The sequence below is a fragment of the Equus quagga genome, chromosome 2 (genome assembly GCF_021613505.1).
Source record: "Equus quagga isolate Etosha38 chromosome 2, UCLA_HA_Equagga_1.0, whole genome shotgun sequence".
Taxonomy (NCBI): Eukaryota; Metazoa; Chordata; class Mammalia; order Perissodactyla; family Equidae; genus Equus; species Equus quagga.
This window is the reverse complement of record NC_060268.1, coordinates 176914798-176931584: the sequence shown is the minus strand read 5'-3', so window position 1 is coordinate 176931584 and position 16787 is coordinate 176914798. Positions and strand designations below refer to the sequence as shown.

The 16787-nt window shown below is 55.2% G+C and overlaps 1 protein-coding gene across 8 annotated transcripts in view; it reads left to right on the top strand.

Annotated features, from left to right (window-relative positions):
* CTBP2 (C-terminal binding protein 2) overlaps positions 1 to 16787 on the top strand; it is a 165715-nt gene that overhangs the window by 126476 nt on the left and 22452 nt on the right. Inside the window, exon 1 of one of the 8 annotated variants that reach the window (XM_046652643.1) lies at positions 2239 to 2364. The exons of the other annotated variants lie outside the window; for them this stretch is intronic. Within the exon in view, the coding sequence (XP_046508599.1) occupies positions 2289 to 2364 (76 nt within the window). The 5' untranslated portion in view covers positions 2239 to 2288. Of the gene's footprint in view, positions 1 to 2238; positions 2365 to 16787 lie in introns of those variants that run through there. 8 annotated transcript variants of the gene reach the window in all.

Sequence of the window (16787 nt, the reverse complement as noted above, 5' to 3'; positions counted from 1 at the left end):
GACAGCCCGGCTGGGCCCCACATATGCCCCTCAGGCTGGCGTGGCCTTGATAAACCCAGGTCCTGCGACTGCCCTTCATCCAGGCCCCAGAACAGCCTACTCCACAGCCTACACGGTGCCCATGGAACTGCTGAAGCGGGAGCGCAGTGTGGGCCCGTCTCCCCTGCCCAGCCCCCACGGCAGCCCCCAGCTCCTGCGGAAGCCCGGTGTCCCCGTGGAGCCATCCACTCTGCCGCCAGCCAGCCAGAGCCTCCACACACCTCAGTCTTCCTACCAGAAGGTGGCCCGGCGGACGGGGGCCCCCATCATCGTGTCCACCATGCTTGCTCCGGAACCAAGTAATGCACCCCTCCCTGCCTTTCCTCGCTTAGGACATTGAGGGGATAGTGCAGGTGGGGGTTCAAGCACAGGACAGTGAGTCCTCACGTTTTTGTTGCTCTCTGGAGACCAGACCCACATCCTGACTCACATGTATATGCACACACGCACACTCCACCAAACAAGACACCTCGGCCAGCCAGTTGACAGGGGTTCTCTTGGGTGAAGTGGATTTGCGGTTCAGGCTGACCCACTGGAACAGCATTGCCTCCCCTTTCTCTAGTTGAGCTCAAGTTGATTTGTGGATTTCCCTTTATGGTGGTGAAACACAACTGTGTTTCTGGGAGAAACCCAGGACCATTCAGAACAGAGTGAAACCATCAGCCTATGAGGGGTGGTGTTTGCTCCAGTTCACTTTCAGTGGCTTTGGAGAAGGCAGGGATATATACCCAATTCTTCCGTGAGTTGTGCATTGTTCACATGCCGTTAGAAGTGCATTATAGCGTGGCAATGCACCTCTGAAGGGTCTACACGCAGTAGCAGAGGTGAAACTACCTGCCGTAGAGCTCAAAGCATTATGACTCCAGGCTTGTGTGTTAAAACAAAGCCACATGGTGAAATCCCATAGAACCCCATTTCAAAAACAGACGTAGTCTCACATATTGGAAAATAGAGTTGGGAATTCTGCTTACTCGCAGGGAAGAATATATTTCCACGTTGAGGGAAGAGAGCGATCCTAGGTGGTTCTCTTCAAAACGTGAGACAAATGTCATGTACTGCGTACGTTTCCTTGGGCGTTGTGGGTAAACTTCTAGGTAGATATCCTCTGAACAATACTTAGAATTTTTATTTTAGCTCGAGAAACTTGACTGACAATTTAAGCTGAAAATCAGTTTCCTTCCTTTTCTTCCACTTCCCTCCCCAACATAATTTAGAAAACTGAGTCCCTTTTAAATGAGTTTTTTTCTAAACAGCTGGTATTATAGGCTGGAGGTAGTGGGGTAAAAATAAGATGTACATTTTAGAAAATACGCCTTAAACAGCTGTGGTGGGTGGGTCCCGGGACGCTCCACTTGCATCTGTGAGAGGCTGCATTAGTTTTCTCTCTCATGCTGGGGGAGCTGGTGATGATTGGGCTACTCATAGACTAAAATGGCTATTGTTGCATTACAGCTTGACCTCCAGGCATTTTTCTTTCTTATTTCCGAAGGAAGATTGAGTAACTAGTTGAATTTTCCTGTTGTCTCTCAACATGGCTTCTGGTTTTGCTTCCTGTGGATTTTTTTTTTGAGTCCGATTGTACAATTTATTTGACTTTCTGTAGTCTGTGCGACAGAAGAAAAGTCAGATAATTTTTCCGAGGGCCTGTGCCTTCTCCCTCACAGTCAAACATTCTTTCTTTGCAACCAACTAATTTGCATGGCGCTGACATTTGTTGCTCCAGTAATTTCATCTGATAATGGCCGGGCTTGCAAAGCGGATCTGAAAACATATTCCTTAATTATGTGTTGCTAAGCAACGGGAGGGTTTGGTCATAATCACAGAAAGATTATCTCCTCGTTGAAGTCCTGGAAAGGTTTTGCTGAAGGAAGACCTGTTAAATTGCCTTATTTTCTTCTCTTTCTGTTAATTTTGCACTGCCTCCTAACAAAAACGTTCACTGCTATTCGGGTGTGGGGTGAGGGAGATATTTAAGTTGTTAGGAGTGTGATTGTTAACACACTGTTTTGCAGACCAAAGGATATTGATTTTTGTTTCACTTGCATGGCAGCAAGCCAGTGCCAAGAGAGTCTGCAGTCGGAAGTCTGCCAGCAAATAAATTTCTCTGTCATACGGTCCGTCCTGTAGCTGCCGTTTTCCTCCTCGTTCCTTCTCGTACATTCCACGTCTCATTATAACCCTCCCCCAAAAGCAGTGTGTCAGGGGCTGGGGTAGGAGCGTGGCTTCCCGGGAGCTTTCAGCCTGTATAAATGGCGTTTTGTGTGGCGACCTTGGTAGAATCAACAGCCAGATTCGGATCTGTTGGAACCTACAGTCATGCTCCTGGTGAGCCGCTTGGACCCCAAGAGGGTAACGTTTACCTTTAAGGAAAGCACCGCAGACCTCAGGTCTAGGAACTGGAAGCTTGTGCCCGGAGCCCCGCCTCGCCTCGGCTGCTGAGCGGGGCTGAGATGGGAGACGGCTCTCTGTCAATCTAGATCTAGCCACCCTGCTCATTTGCGGCACAACCAGCATGAAGAAATCTTCGTTTGGGTCTTCGCCTGATGTTTCCCTGTGATCTGGAGGGGCGGGGAATCAATGCCTAGGCAGTGGACTGTCTTCTCTCCTTTTGGAGAGGCAATCTGTGTGTTTACAGTGCGCGGTGTGTTTGTTTTTAAGTGCCTGGTTTTATTTTTATGTGCTTTGGATATTTTAACATACATTTGCTTTTCTCGGTCTGTGAGCTGAACTACCTGCTTCATCGCGGTTGGCTTGGTTCGTATAAACGAGAGGCTCCTGTTTGCTAGTCTGGGGACCGGGCAGCTCAGGGTGACCAGGCATGGAGGGACCCCGGTGCAGCCCGCCAGCCCCACGTGACTCGGGATTACTGGGGCTGCATGTCAGCCCCGCGTGAGCGTCAGCACCTGCTGGATCTGCTGTCGATCACACGCTGACCTGGTTGACTGGCACAAGCTGTAGAACCTTCCGGCAGTGGCTGTAACCCAGTGATGCCCCCTCCCCCACATCACGTGGTGTCGACCTCGGCCAAAGGTTTGCTGTCACCGGAGCTGTCCCTGTGACGGATGCAGCAGGGCATGTCATGTAGACAACAATGCTGCAGCCATTTTCGTATTTCTGTCCTCCCAAAATACAGCAGAGCCCTTAGGCTGCACAGGGCTCAGCCGAGGGGCAGACCCAGCGCTGTTTCCCACAAGGGAAGGGCAGCCCCCCAGCCTACTCTCTGCCGTTTTTCTGTTTCCTCCCAGTCATTTTTCTGGATGCAAGCTAGATTTCAGTGCGTTTGCAGCACTCATCTCGTCACCAGGGGCGCTGTCCACAGGACAGGAAGTGTCCGTGGCCCGTTTACACTGGGGCGGTAGAAGAGGCTGGTTTTATCTGTCACCAGAGCTCGTCACTCATGTGGCCTTGTTTTGCGTGGTGCTAACGTGGCACTGGCTTCTGGCGCCATAGGTGCGCACACCTGGTCTCCATGGTAGGCAGTCCCCCCTGAAGAAAACCTGTAGTCATCTCGGAATCGCCAGAGAAGGTGCCTCCTGTTGGGCCGGTGCCCACCGGGTGACTCCTTCTCATCCTTGGCTATCAGGAAGATCTGTGCTGGTGGGTAGGGGAGCAGACGGTTCGTTGGTCTTGAGGACGATGACTCACACACCGTCGGTCTGGGGGGAGGCTGGAGAAGGCCACCAGAAGGCCCTAAAGAACTCCCCCCTCCCAGATCTCACCTATGTCCCACCCCCAAAGCAGAGCCAGCCCAGGAAGGGTAGGTTCTCCTGGCTGCCCCATCTCAGCGCATGGGGACCTGTGCAGGTGGGGTGTGGGGACCCAACCCCGAACTGGCCTGCAGAGCAGCGGGGAGGTGAGCCCGGCACTGCTGCGTCAAGCTTGTATGGTCTGGCTGAAGAGACGGGTAAGGGGTGGAGAGACCTCTCCCAGGCTGCTGGCCAGGGCCGGAGACCCGATGCAGCCCCCTGACCCAGGAGGCAGGGCGTGAGCTCGGTGCAGGCTCGCTGATCCTTCAGTATTGACCAAGCCCCTGCTCTGTGCCGGCCCCGGGTCAGGTGCTTGGCACCCACAAGTGGATGAGACCCAAACCTGGGGGCTGGAAGAGGGGATTACCATGACCCGAAAACATAGGGCCCTCTGGAGCCTGGAGGCTTGGGAAAGCATTCCTGAGGAGCCTGTGTGCACTGGCGGGAAGGTTGAGGGCAGGGCACATGCTCCAGAATGGCCGTCAAACTGCAGCCGTCGTGGTCGGGCCAGGGGGATGGGGCATTGCTCATACCAGCCCGAGGAGGTGGAGACCTGTGTGTGGGGGTCCCGCCCTCCTGTAGCCTGCTAAGGTCCTGGCTGTTGCTTTGTGACTGGGGCGTCTCCCAGATTTTTTCATGCAGAGTGGCATACACCTCCATGGGCAAGAACTTCCATTCTCCTAAAGCAGGCGTGGGGCTTGTATGAGGCCACCCAGCCAGGCCTCTCCTCTGCCTCTGGCCAGGGCCCTTTTGGCGCACCATCCCTTCCCGCTCAGGCTCTGTGGAGGCACCGTGTACTTCCAAGGTGCTGACATGACATCCTTGCCAAGTAAAACCCCTGCACTGCAGCACGTCCAACATCAGTAAATCGATGGGCCTTCTCTTGGCTTTTGTGCTCTGTTGGTCTTTCGGGCTGACCACTGAGCACATGCTTGGAGTAAAACATCACTCTCTGATTCATGGCTCTCCGAATTCAGGGTGCCCCCTGGTGGTCACCTGCCGTGGCCTCTGCATTCAAGGCCCTGCATGTGGCCATTCCCTGCCCTCTTAGTGCCCCCATGCTTCCTGCTGTCTGTTGGGAGCTTGCTGGATTGATTTTGTCATTCTGGGCCACCACTGTTGACTCTGCTATGTTCCCTGAGCGGGAATGATTTTCTCCCACCTGTCAGTGCCCGGAAGAATTTGGACCTTGGTCATTTCCTCCTTCCTGGCTAACCTCAATCTGAACTTGGCCTTGCCCTTTGTTCTTGTAGCTGGTTTTATTGGGCTGAGTCTGAGTTTCTCGGGTCCCTTATTGGACTCCCAGAAAAGCCAGGCACCCCAGGAATGATTTCAACCCAGGAACGTAAGGTAGTTGAATGTGTGACTCAAAGGTGTACAGCCTGCTGTGTGTCTTCGGGCAAGTGTATTGAGTTCTCTGTTTCTATTTCCCTGTCTAAGGAGGATAGGCATTAAACCTGCCTCGTGAGCGTGTGGGAATGCAGTGAGCAGAGGAAGGAGTAACTTGAGTATTGAGGTCATTAAACCTGCTTGGCCTTGCCTAGAGGCTGGGCTCATTTGAAAATGGTGCTTTTACCATCGTCATTGTCTCTTGGCCACTTCTCAGGCTGGGAGACAGTATGCTGCTGGGTGGTGGGGCATTTGAGGGGGGCAGAGGCCGGGCTTGTCCCCCAGCTCTGTGCCCCTCAAAGTAGCCTCCTCTGACTTTGGGTGCAGACTTGCTGCTTCTGTTTGTGGAGGACAGTGTCGGGGTGGGCAGAGGTCAGGCAGCCTGGAGAAGACGTCCCTGCGTGAGGGCTGCCCTGAGTCGGACAAGCCTCATGGGCCTTTCACAAAACTGCGTATCTGGGAGTTTCTATGAACTCAACTCTTGTAGGGCTCGTCTCCCCGTGACAGCTCAGACCCCCCCCAAGGGTGTGTGTCAATGATCGTACGAGGGGTGTGGTCTGGGGAGTCACGTGGGGACATGGGTTTGACCCCCAGTATTGCCTCCCGGGGACAGTGGGCTCCTGGCCCGCTGGGAGGGCTGCGAGATCACTGCAGGTTTTCTGCCTAATGGTCTGGGCCACAGAGAAGGCGGTTAACGAGTTGGTCCTCGCTGTGCTCTCTTGTGAGTTAGTTTAAAGGGATTGGTCAGTGTTGTCACGGGGGAAGGAGCTGAGACTGCGGCCGGGGCACTGGCCAGCTCTACTCGAGCTCCCTTCCCTGGGCCCTCTTTCCTGTGGCCCGAGTGGGTACAAGTTGCCCGTCACCCTTCTCATCTCCAGCTGGACGTTTCGTCTTCCTGGGATGGATAGCAGCTCCGTGTAGAAAGAGTGGAGCCTCATCCTCCAGGGCCTGTCGCCCGCCTCTGCCTTCAGGAAGCAGCCCGTTGAATTCGACTTTGGTCTCTAAATAAGAGTTTTGTGTTTGGGTATCTCTTCCACCCCACATTCCTCCGGAGCCGATTGCCTCTCCCAGGCGGCAGTATCGTCCATGGTGCGGGTCAGATTCTCCTGGAAGACGTGCGGAGCGGGGCACAAGGGCCCGAGCCGCATCACAGGCCCAGTCAGCACCAGTGCGTTATCTGGCTGAGAAAAGGAGAAGCCACCAGACCCCTTCAGCGTGTTACTTTGTGCCGTGAGCCTTCTGTCCAGTGTGCGCTGCCCGCCCTGGGCTCCCCGAGTTGCATTCCGCTTTGTGGACCTCGCTTGGCCTGGGTCTTCATGAGCCGTGGGGCCCGGGAGGCGAGGCCAGAAGTCTTCGTTGGCTTTTGGTATCAGGCATGTGATTTGAAAATATTTTTTCCCATTCTGTGTTTCTTTTCACTTTCTTGATATTGTCCTTGAAGCATGAAAGTTTTCATTTTGAAAATTTTAAAGTCCCAGTTATTTGTTTCTTTCTTTGGTTTCTTGAGCTTTCGGTGTCATAATCCAAGCTCATGAAGATCCGTGTCTGTTTTCTTCCCAGGAGTTTTATGGTGTTAGCTCTTAGATTTAGATCTTTGAACCATCGTGAGTTAACTTATATATGGTGTGAGGCTGGGCTCCAGCTGTGTTCTCTTGCTCAGGGGTGACCAGCTGTCCCAGCACCATCAGCTGATGTTTTCACAGGGCTGAGCCGGGTGAGGGGCCAGCCCCGTGGTGGAGCCGCGCACCAGACATAGTGTGTTTGGCAACCAGCCTCGTAAGGAAGAGAGACGGTTTTTTAAAAGAGGAAATCAACATCTGTTAGTTAACAGGGCAGGTTTCCAGGTGTTTGGAGCCCCTTTCTTGTCTGCAAGATACTACGAGGCAAGAATTCTAAAGCTGTTTCACAGATTCCTTGCTGGTACATGGGAGACCTTTTTTTTTTATGTTTGTGAAAGAGAAATGATACTTGTAATCCGTAACTGATTAGCCCGCGTTAGCAATCTGGAAGCTGAATGTAATTGAATTACTGTGCTGCTGTTGGTGTGTTTTACCCCCTCGGAGGCGGCCCTACGCAGAGGACTTTCCAGTCTTTTTTCCTGTAAAGGCGAAAAAACAAGACTGTTCACTTACTTGCTCCCCCCGCTGCTCAGGGAGCGGGAAGGGTTGCTGCCGTCACGTTGAGCCAAACGGCAGTGTGCGTGCAGCTTGTGAATGAAACAGCTTTCACCAAGTTTTTAGGAGAGCATCAGATCAAACCTGCAAACGCCCTTGCCCACCGAGAGGGTGGGCGGCTCTGGGGACACATTCTCCCGAGAGCGGTTGACAATTGATCCCAGGAAGGGTTTGCAAATGTAAGTGGAACAACTCGTGGTGTGAAGACCAGAGAGCCCTGTGAGCAGGAACTCTGGGGCCGAGTTTGTAGGAACAATGAGGGCTCCGGGCTGTGCTCCGCGGGAGGGAGGGCAGCAGGAATCTCTGACTCCTGGGTTCCCATCACAGGTGCGTGAAGTGCCCGTGGGGGCGTCTGACCCAAGCTGCCCCCGATGTGTCTCTTTCCCCTCTACCAGGACTGGGGTCAGGGGAGCCAGCCTGAGAGAATCCAGGGCTTACTTAGGCCAGTAAACAATAATAATTGTCACCCATCTAGAGTGTTTGACAAGCTTTATCAATAACCATCTGAATCCCTGGGAAGATTCTGGGCATTTCCCCTTTTAAGATGAAAAGTCTGTGGCTCAGACAGCTCAGTGCTGTTCCCCAATTCACACAGCAGAGCTGAGACTTGAAGCCAGCCTGTCTAACTGCAGACCTGTGATTGGTCACTGTGCCATGGGGTACCACCAAGCACAGCATTTTAGGACAGCATGGGGAGATCAACAGTGATGTAAAGTCAGGGAGGGGCCACCAGTCCACGCTGGAAGCCGAGGTCCATGTCAGCACGAGGAAAGAGGATGAGTGGGTGATTCCAGAGCAGGAGTCTTGAGGTGCTCTGAGGCTCACTTCCCCAGGTGTGACATTGGGGTGATGGGCCCCCCGAGAGGGCTCCAAGGACTTCATCACACCAGGAGCTGATGACTAAGCTCACTGCTCGCCTGGCTTCGTGAGCACCTGCTGGGTGCTCGCCTGTTCCTGGCAGGTGACCTGCAGGCTGCACTTGGACCCAGGCTGTGCTGCTGCAGAGCTGAGCCCCTTTCTCTGTACTGTGCTGCCTCCTGGGAGAGTTAAGGATATTCATTCTTCCAGATGATTAAGTGGAGTGTAAATGTTCTTGGTCCTAAGAGGATTTAAACCTGTCAGGAATGGTTCTAACACACACAAGGGTAAAATTGAGTAGACAGACGTAAGCACAGGAAAAGATGAAGCTGGCTGAGAACACAGCATTCCCTGCAGTCCTGTGCACAAGGAATGGCACTCTGAGCTTCCTAGCAACAAATGCAAAGAGGGAAATCAGATCACTTAAAGGATTCACATTGTGCATAAGATAGGACTGACAAACCTACTGCTCAGAAGCCTTATTTGAGCAGTCCTGAGGTGAATGTCCCCTGCCTTTGACCACCTGTCCAAAGAAGTGGCCTCAGCTCTGTGTTTGCAGTTTGCTTTCTTATGTCACCTCCTCGTCCCATGCCCCAACCTGCACCTTCCCGTTTACAGGCTCAGCTGCCTCCTGAAGCCTCCTGTGTGTTGTCTTCTAATGTTTATTAAAATTTTGTTAGTTTTCACCAGGACCTCATCCAGTTGAAGTTGCTGAGCTCCGATGTGCCGTGTGACTGGGCTGGGCTGCTTCTGAGCTGACAGTGAATGCTCCCTGGGGTGCCTGCTTCTCCCTCGGGCCGGCACCTCCGGAGAGGCAGCCAAGTCTGCAGGCAAGTGGCGAGTCTTCTCAGGTGCAGGGGCCCTGCTTGGAGAGGTGAACGCTGTCGCCAGCCGCCCAGCGTGGGCCGGTCCGATCCCCGTCGGTCTGCAGTGCTCAAAGCTGGCCTCGCAACCTAACCAGCTTCCCCACTGGGGATTTTTCTATTAGATGCTTTTTATTTGAGGGAATAAATGTGACTTTGTGATGGGTTCTAGTATTTTCCTGTGAACTGGGCTTTGAGCCTGGAACGCTTTAGAAGTGGTTGGATTTTAAGAAAAAGTTGTAGAGGAAAAGAGCAGGGAGGGGACGTCCGACCAGCTGTTGTGTTGGAGAAAAGCAGCTTCCTGGCGACTCTGGGGCCCGAGGGCAGCAGCACGCTTGGCCGCCGGCCCACCGGCCAGCAAGCCTGTTAAAGGTTCCTTAAGAATCACTTTCCTTTTTGGTTTAGGGCCGCATGAAAACCTGAGTTTGCTAGAAGACTTGGGCCTCCGTCCCCGTCCCGGCCTTGGTGGCCCCTCTAGCCAGGAAGCAGGGCGGTCTTGTTTTTGTGGGCACGTGGACCAGGCAGTACAGTTAGAGAAGAGGGCTGCCGCTCCGGGCTCATCCAGGGGCCTGCGGGGAGGAGCGCCTGGTGTCCATTTCTCAGAAGCGCCGGTGGAGTCCTTCCATCTGATTCCAGGGGGCAATCCAGTGGCTGAGGCAGCGACCCAGGAGGGCGCGGGCACACGTGGGCAGGCCTGCTCCCCGAGGGACGACCCGGCTCTGGCCTCGGAAGGACCCGGTGCGGCCAGCCTGCAGGGGCAGGGTCCTTCCCCGGCTGCTCCGGGGCCGCGGGACGCCCGGGTACCAGGAGGAGTGGGGGTGTGTTCAGCCTGGTCAGGGACCCCTCCAAGGGCTTCCCCAGTCCCACCATGCCCACACAGTTCACCCTCCTTGTCCCCCCAGACTGTATGAAGCCCCCCTGCTGGGTGGGAGGGCCCTCTAATACTTGGTGGCCGCGAGAGGTGGGGAGGCACGTCCGTGGGGTGGTGGGTTGACCTTGACCTACTGGGGTTCCTGTGGGCGGGCCAGCCGGTGGGTATGTGGCACTTGCCTCCTCCAGCCCCCTCTGGTGCCCCTTCTTTCTTTTCTCATCTTTCTTTCTTATTTTTCTCAAACACCCTCTTCTGTTGTTGCTGTGGGCACATTCTTAGAATGGGAGACATACTCAAACGAAACACCCCATGGCGGGTGGCGCCTTCCTGGGCACAGCTGGGGCTGAGAGGCGGCGCCGGGGCAGCCAGTCCCTTGGCCTCGAGGAGAGAGACAGGGCAGCAGGCCCCGCGTCCCGCCTCGGCCGCCCTGGACCGAGGGTGCGGACTTCTGATCCCCAGCACTCGGACAGGCGCCGTTTCAGAAAACGGCTTTGAGCTCCTTGCTCGTGGTGTTTGGGGCTCTGCTGATTTTTGTGTCCATCCGAGAACCAGCGATTGCCCTCCCATCTGGGATGTGGCTCTGGCTGTCACAGCCAATTCGGAGAGAAGGCGGGGACCGGGTCCATGCCCGCTTGTTTCTCCTTCTGTGTCATTCACACGCTTGCGAGGCTGGTTTTCCACCTTGCTGCATGAGGTCCAGTACCGCTGATGAGCTGAACGGCGAGTGACTCAGAGCAGGAACGGCGGAAGTGGCCGAGCTGGCTGTCCGGGGACTGCTCTGCAAAGCTGTTCCAGGCTCAGCTAAACTGCCCAGAGCTGCTGCCAAAGGCTGTGGGACGTTTTTCCCTCAGTCTAATTGAAAGCCAAGGAACGGACACGTGGGCACTGGTGAGCACCCTACGCCCTGGGGGTTTCTAGGAAAATGCCTGGCGTGGGTGGTTCTGGGCGGCGAAGGCTCGCTTTTCTCAGCTCTGTCCTCTTGGACAAGGCCTGGTGGCTTCGCCATCTCTCCAGCTGCAGTTTCAAGGAGATGGAACTGCGTGCCCCACTCTGACCACGGCTGCTGGTGCTGGCTGGACACAAGAGGCTTGCAGCCCTGGACAGCTGTGATCGGCTGCGGCCCGGCTCTCGCTGTCCTAGCCACGTGGCCCTGAGCAGGTTGAAGCTCAGTCCTCTGGGCTCGTTCTGTCCGCAGACCCTGGGGGAAGCGCTTTTTCCTTCCCAGCCTGAGCAGGCCCTGCCTGGCGGCCCACGGACTCAAGGTGCAGAGCAGCTGGAACACGTGCCAGAGGCCCCATCAGGTTGCTTCCTGCAAGGAAAAGCATGTGTTTGTGGAGTCCTGGGATTTTAGGGGCAGGGGTCAAGGGCCAAGCTGACATTTCCTGCGGCCAGGTTTCTTATCAGCCAGGTCTATGGGTGTGTGTTGGTTCAAAGGGCACTCTGAGAAGTGACGGTGTGTCCCTGAGAGTGGCTTGGGGAGTGGGGCCTGTGCACCCACCATTGCTCACCGTCCTGTGGGATTCTCGGACTTTCCTGGGTGTGGCCTCCCGGGCTCCGTGGTTCTAGGGCACCAGGGGCAACCAGCAGACTGGAGGGGTAGGGTGGGCCCTGGGAGGCATCTCAGCTTGGAAGGTACTGAGGAGGGAGGGTTTGCATCTTTCTTCCCTGGTGCTACAGGATTATGTAGGATGACAGCTCCCACCCTGATATTCAGTTCTCAGGCCAGAAAATCGAGAGCGACCCCAAAGGCAGGGGTCCACCCCTGTGGTGAGAAACCCCAGGCAGCGGCTCTTGATTTGGTGAATTTCGAGCCGAGTATCTGTGATTGATGGACAGGGTGCTGCAGGCAGAGGGGAGCTTACGGACCCGCTCCCTTAGCCCGCGGGTCCCAGCGCCCGGCCTGGTGTTTGTGGCTGTCCGGTGCCCAGTTGTGCTGAGTTGAGCTGGTCCCCAGGGAGGTGTGGGAGTGACAAGTGGGCATGGACTGGCTGTCTCTGGTTGCTCTATGGTGAGCCCTGGGATTGTAACAACGTGGGTTCAAGTCCTGGCCCCACCGCTTGTTCTCTCTGTGACCTTGGACGAGTGTGTCCCACCTCTCAGTCTCCGCTTCCTCGTTGGTAAAACGGAACAGTGCCTCCCGGAGTGGGTTTTCACAAGGGTTTAAATGAAAAGGTGCAAGAGAACTGCGCAGCACGGCTTCCATCTAAAGTTGTGGACCGATAGGATGGGCCTTGTGATGTGGGCCCACATGGACAGTGTGGGGGGTTGCCTGTTTACCACCCCCAGTCACCCAAACCTTGGTTTCCATGTGTGTTCTGGCTTTGGGTGCACAGATGATTTTATTAATGCAATAAAATATTGAAAATCAGTTAAGGAATGTCTGAGAACAGTGGTGCCGGCCATGTGACTTACTGTTTTAAAACTTTAGGCCAGTGTCAGGTGTGTCCCAGTTTCCAGGCACATCCTTGTAAAGTCTGGTCTAATTACTGCGGCGGAGGAGACCTCCTGGCTGCAGACAAGATTTTGATCTGCAGGTGAGGCTGAGCAGAGGGTGGGTGTTCCTGGTGGTCTCTCCAGCGAGCTCCAGAGCGGCTCAGAGCTTTGAAACCAGATCCTTGAGTCAGAATCTCAGGGATCCTGGGATGTGAGCTGGAACCAGAGAGTGCCACCCCGGGGAGACCAGGCCCAGGATGTCCTCGGCTGACCTCACGGCCAGTCGCAGCCCTCTTGTGGTGCTGAACCGCTGGCCAGCAGCCCGGGAAACCAAGGTGGGCACTGGCCAGGGAGCAGTGCGTTCACTTGACCAGCTGAGCCCTGGCTTTTCGGTCAGCGCCCTCATGGAAGTTGGGACCTGCAAACTTGTTCCCCAGGGTCTTAGCTAGTCTCCTGGGAGCCCCTTTTGTCCTGAGAGGTCCTTAGCCTTTAGCCGTGTAGTCTTTGGTGAAGTCCTGAGGCTCATCTGTTCAACAGAGGCTTGGAGGGGCTGCCACAAGGAGGAAGGGTGTGGGGGAGGCACAGGTGGCTGTGAGTGTCATCTGACCCCTGGCGTGCCTGGCAGTAAGAGAACATGTTCCAGAGGATTCCGTCGGAGCTGTTTATTGGATACGAGGTGCAGAGGAGGTGCTCAGAAGGGGCAGCTGAGGTGATCCCCAGGCCCGTGCATAGGATAGCGATTGCCTGGCCCTTCAGGGGCTGTGAAGTGGGAAGGTGAGTTGTGTAACCTCACCTGGACGGGAAGCCAATGGGTCCTTGCACCTGGGGATCGCTGTTCCCCTTGCCCGGTGTCTGCCGCTCTTGGGCCCGGGCCACGCCCCTCCATCCCCTCCTCCCTTCTCCAGCGCTCTGGGACCACCCACATGAGGCTGGGCCTTTGAGGAAATACACGACATGGATCACATTTTACCAAAAATAGAAGCGGAGCCTCACGTTCTTGGCTGCTGCTCTGTGGAAGTGTCTTCCAAGGGGCATGTGTGGTTTTCACTGGCGTCCTTCCTCCTTTTGGGCCTGGTCAGTCGGGAGGGTCCGAGTGGGTGGTGGTCAGCCCACCCCGGTGGAAAACACCTGCTTTCCAGACCATCAGGTACTGTGTCGGGGCAGAGGGATTCACCAGGAACAGAGGAGGGTCCTTTGGGACTGGCGAGGGTGACAGAGCCCCAACACTGAAAACCAGGAGCCGCCCTTGGGAGGGTGCGTCCAGCACAGCAGAGCAGGAGGTGTCCGGACTTCTCAAGAGCCCGCAGGGCCGGCGTGCGAGGGCCTAAGAGAATCGTTTCAGATGAGCGACACAGTGGTTCTTGGGTTTGTTTTTGCTTTAAGCTCTGTTGGAAAAGGGAAAGTATCTGTCGCGTTTCTCTGTTCAGGGTCCCTGGTGTGATGTGGACACTGCACAGTTCAGGCTGCCAGCACAGCTTCCTGGGGTGCTCTGAGGAGCTGGTTAAAGTGACAGCAGATGCTGGTCTTTCTGGAGGCACGAAAGTTCTCCTTTTCTTTTTAACTAGATGGTGTGGCATAAGTCTGGACATCTGCTTCCACTCCAGAGGACACTGCCCGTGTGCGTGCACATCCACACCCTCCCTCCCTCCCCGACACACACACACACACACTGCGGTCACCCAGCGAGCCATGGGGTGGGAGGGCACTGCCCAGGCTCCTGGGAGCACCAGCCTCACTCAGCTGGTTGGGTGGAGACGTGGGAGCCTATGAGCCTCCTGCTTGGCCCACTCTCTGTCTAGCTGTTACCTGAGCCACAAGAGAGATGGCCTGAGAGCATCCTCCTTGGGGGCCATGACTCGTTAAGATCCATGTTTTATTTAAGAAGCTAATCTACTTACCACAGCATTCCCGTGGCCGCCTCTCCACTGTGCCTCCAGCTGACTTTGCAGAGGATGCTAAAATCAGAACAGAGGAGCAGTTTAAAACCAGGCCCCTGTGGGACCCACCTGGCCTTCTGGGGAGCCCACTGAGTGTGGGTCACCCCCAACAGCCCAGCCCCTGGGTGCCCAGAGAGCTGGTTAGGCCAGGTTTTCCCACACTCGTTTTTTTCTGATGTGAACAGTGCAGTGGTTCGTGTACTCGTGGCTCAGGAGAAGAACCTGACCTCGGGAGACCAAGCTGAGTCCAGGTGGCTGGTGCTCCAGAATGAGGAGAGGCTGGGCTGCGTGTGCAGGGTCTGTCTGGAGCTTGTTTCCTACCTGGTTGTACCACTCGTCACTAGAGGAAATTTGCACAGTGCCTATAGTTGGTGAGAGTGCAGCCAATTGCCACTTTCTTATTTTAGGAAGTATTTGTTCCTTCTTATTCACCTGCGCTGGTTTTAAGCCAGGTTGTTCTATCTTGTTCTTTATTCCTGCCGTTTTTTCCAGCACGTGGCTTGGGGCCAGCCCTCAGTCAGAGTTGAGTTAAATAGTTTTCTGCTGGGCGAGCGCCTATCCGGCCTAATGTGGTGACATGTGGAGCTCAGATCTGCTCACAGACCCACTGCTCACCTGTCGGGTGCCCGTGGACCCTGTCATCTTCCTGGGCCTTGGCGTCCCAGCTGTGGAATGAAGAGAAGCTCTGAAAGCTTCCTTCCAGAGGGAGAGAGATCTCTGACACAAGGCTCTGAGTCACCTGACCCTAAGATTTAGCACCAGACAGGGAGGCGTTCTAGCATGTTCCTGGGAGAGGTCTGAGAACAGGGCTTCATCCAGGAAAGTGAGAGGAGAGGAACGCTGTTTCCAAAGGCCCCTCCAGCATCCTGAAGCCTTGTGTTGGCTGGGCAGTGGAGAAGGCTGCTCTGAGTCTGCCGTGGTGGTGAAGCAGGCTCACCCATCACTGAGGGATGGACAAAGGGGCTCCACCCCTCACGGAAGGCTGCCGTGGTAATGAATCGCACTCCTGCAAACCCTGCCTGGGGCGCCGCCTCATCCCCACGCTTGGTGGGCTCCCCAGAAGGCTCTCGCTTCTGAGTTTATAAAAATACAGGGTTGAGCCACGCCGTGGTGTAGGCGTTAAGTTAGTGTGCTCTGCTTCAGCGGCCTGGGGTTCACGGGTTTGGATTCCTGGTGCGGACCTACATACCACTCATCAAGCCACGCTCTGGCGGCGTCCCACATACAAAATAGAGGAAGATTGGCACAGGTGTTAGTGACAATCTTCCTCGCCAGAAAAATAAATAAATAAATTTAAAAAGTACAGGGCTTTCATCTGTCCCGGCAAGGCCTGGGGACATGCTTCCTGGGGTTCCTGCTGCATCAGCACTGGGTCCATCTGTCTGTGTTCTCTGTCTGGTCATGGAGCACATGGTGAGTGCTGACCGCCTTGACCTTGCCTTCCTGAGCACATGTTAGCTGTTGCTGCGTAACAGATCACTCCAGAACTCCCTGGCTTGCAGGCAGCTCTGAGCTCAGCAGCGGTGGACGGTCTGCGGGGCCTCGCCTGCCTCAGCCGGAACAGCCGGGCTTCTCACCCTGCGGTCCTTCCTCCCCAGGTGCCTCAGTGCACGGGGGTCTCAGGTTCCGGCGTGAACGTGAGAGGCACAGTGCCTTCCCAGGAGGTCTGGCCTTGAAAGTGGTGCCACGTCACTTCTGCCACTTTCCATTGTTCAGAGCAGAGCACTTGGGGGTGTGGCAAAGTCACATTGGGAAGGGGCTTAGTCATGGGAGGTGGGTGTCGTGGTGTCACCCAGCACTTGGCCACATGCAGCCGAGACTCTCCTCTGTGAGGGAGGTAGAGACAAACTGAGGCACCTGCCACGGAGCCCACCCTCCCTCTGGGGTCTCTCTCCCTGTCCTCTCCAGAAGCCCACCCTTCTCAGCAGAGCAGAGTGCAGTCCTGGAGTGACTGAAGGGGTCATGGGGCCGTTGGTCACAGGCCTGGAGGGGTGGCCCAAGAGGTCCAGTGCACGCCGTGGTCTGCCCCTGGGTTGGTGGACCTTTGCTTCCTTCCTACTTCCTGCTTCCTCCAACGCTCACAGTGTTCGTGGAAAGCACAGAGCATTGACCTTCACCTGCCTTTACCTGTTCCAAGAGGGGATTGGGCTTGCTCAAGCGGGGCAGGCAGATTTCAACTAGCCTTGCAGGGCGACTCTGTGGGGCATTGGGGTCAACAGGGACTCTGAGGCCAAGCATGCTGGCTTAAGAAAAGAGTGCTGGGATCAATTAGTGATGTCTGTCATGAGCACAGAAAGAGAAAAGTAGTTGCATATTTGCATTCTCTGTCCAGGTTTGCTTTACTTTCTCCTCTTCAGTCCTCAACACACCATTAGTCATAATGGCAATTTAGCTCCAGCCGTTCTTTGAATTTTGAATTCTTCCTGATTAAAACTTACTTCATGTTCCCAGTTTTGGACAACTTGAAGAAAGCGTCT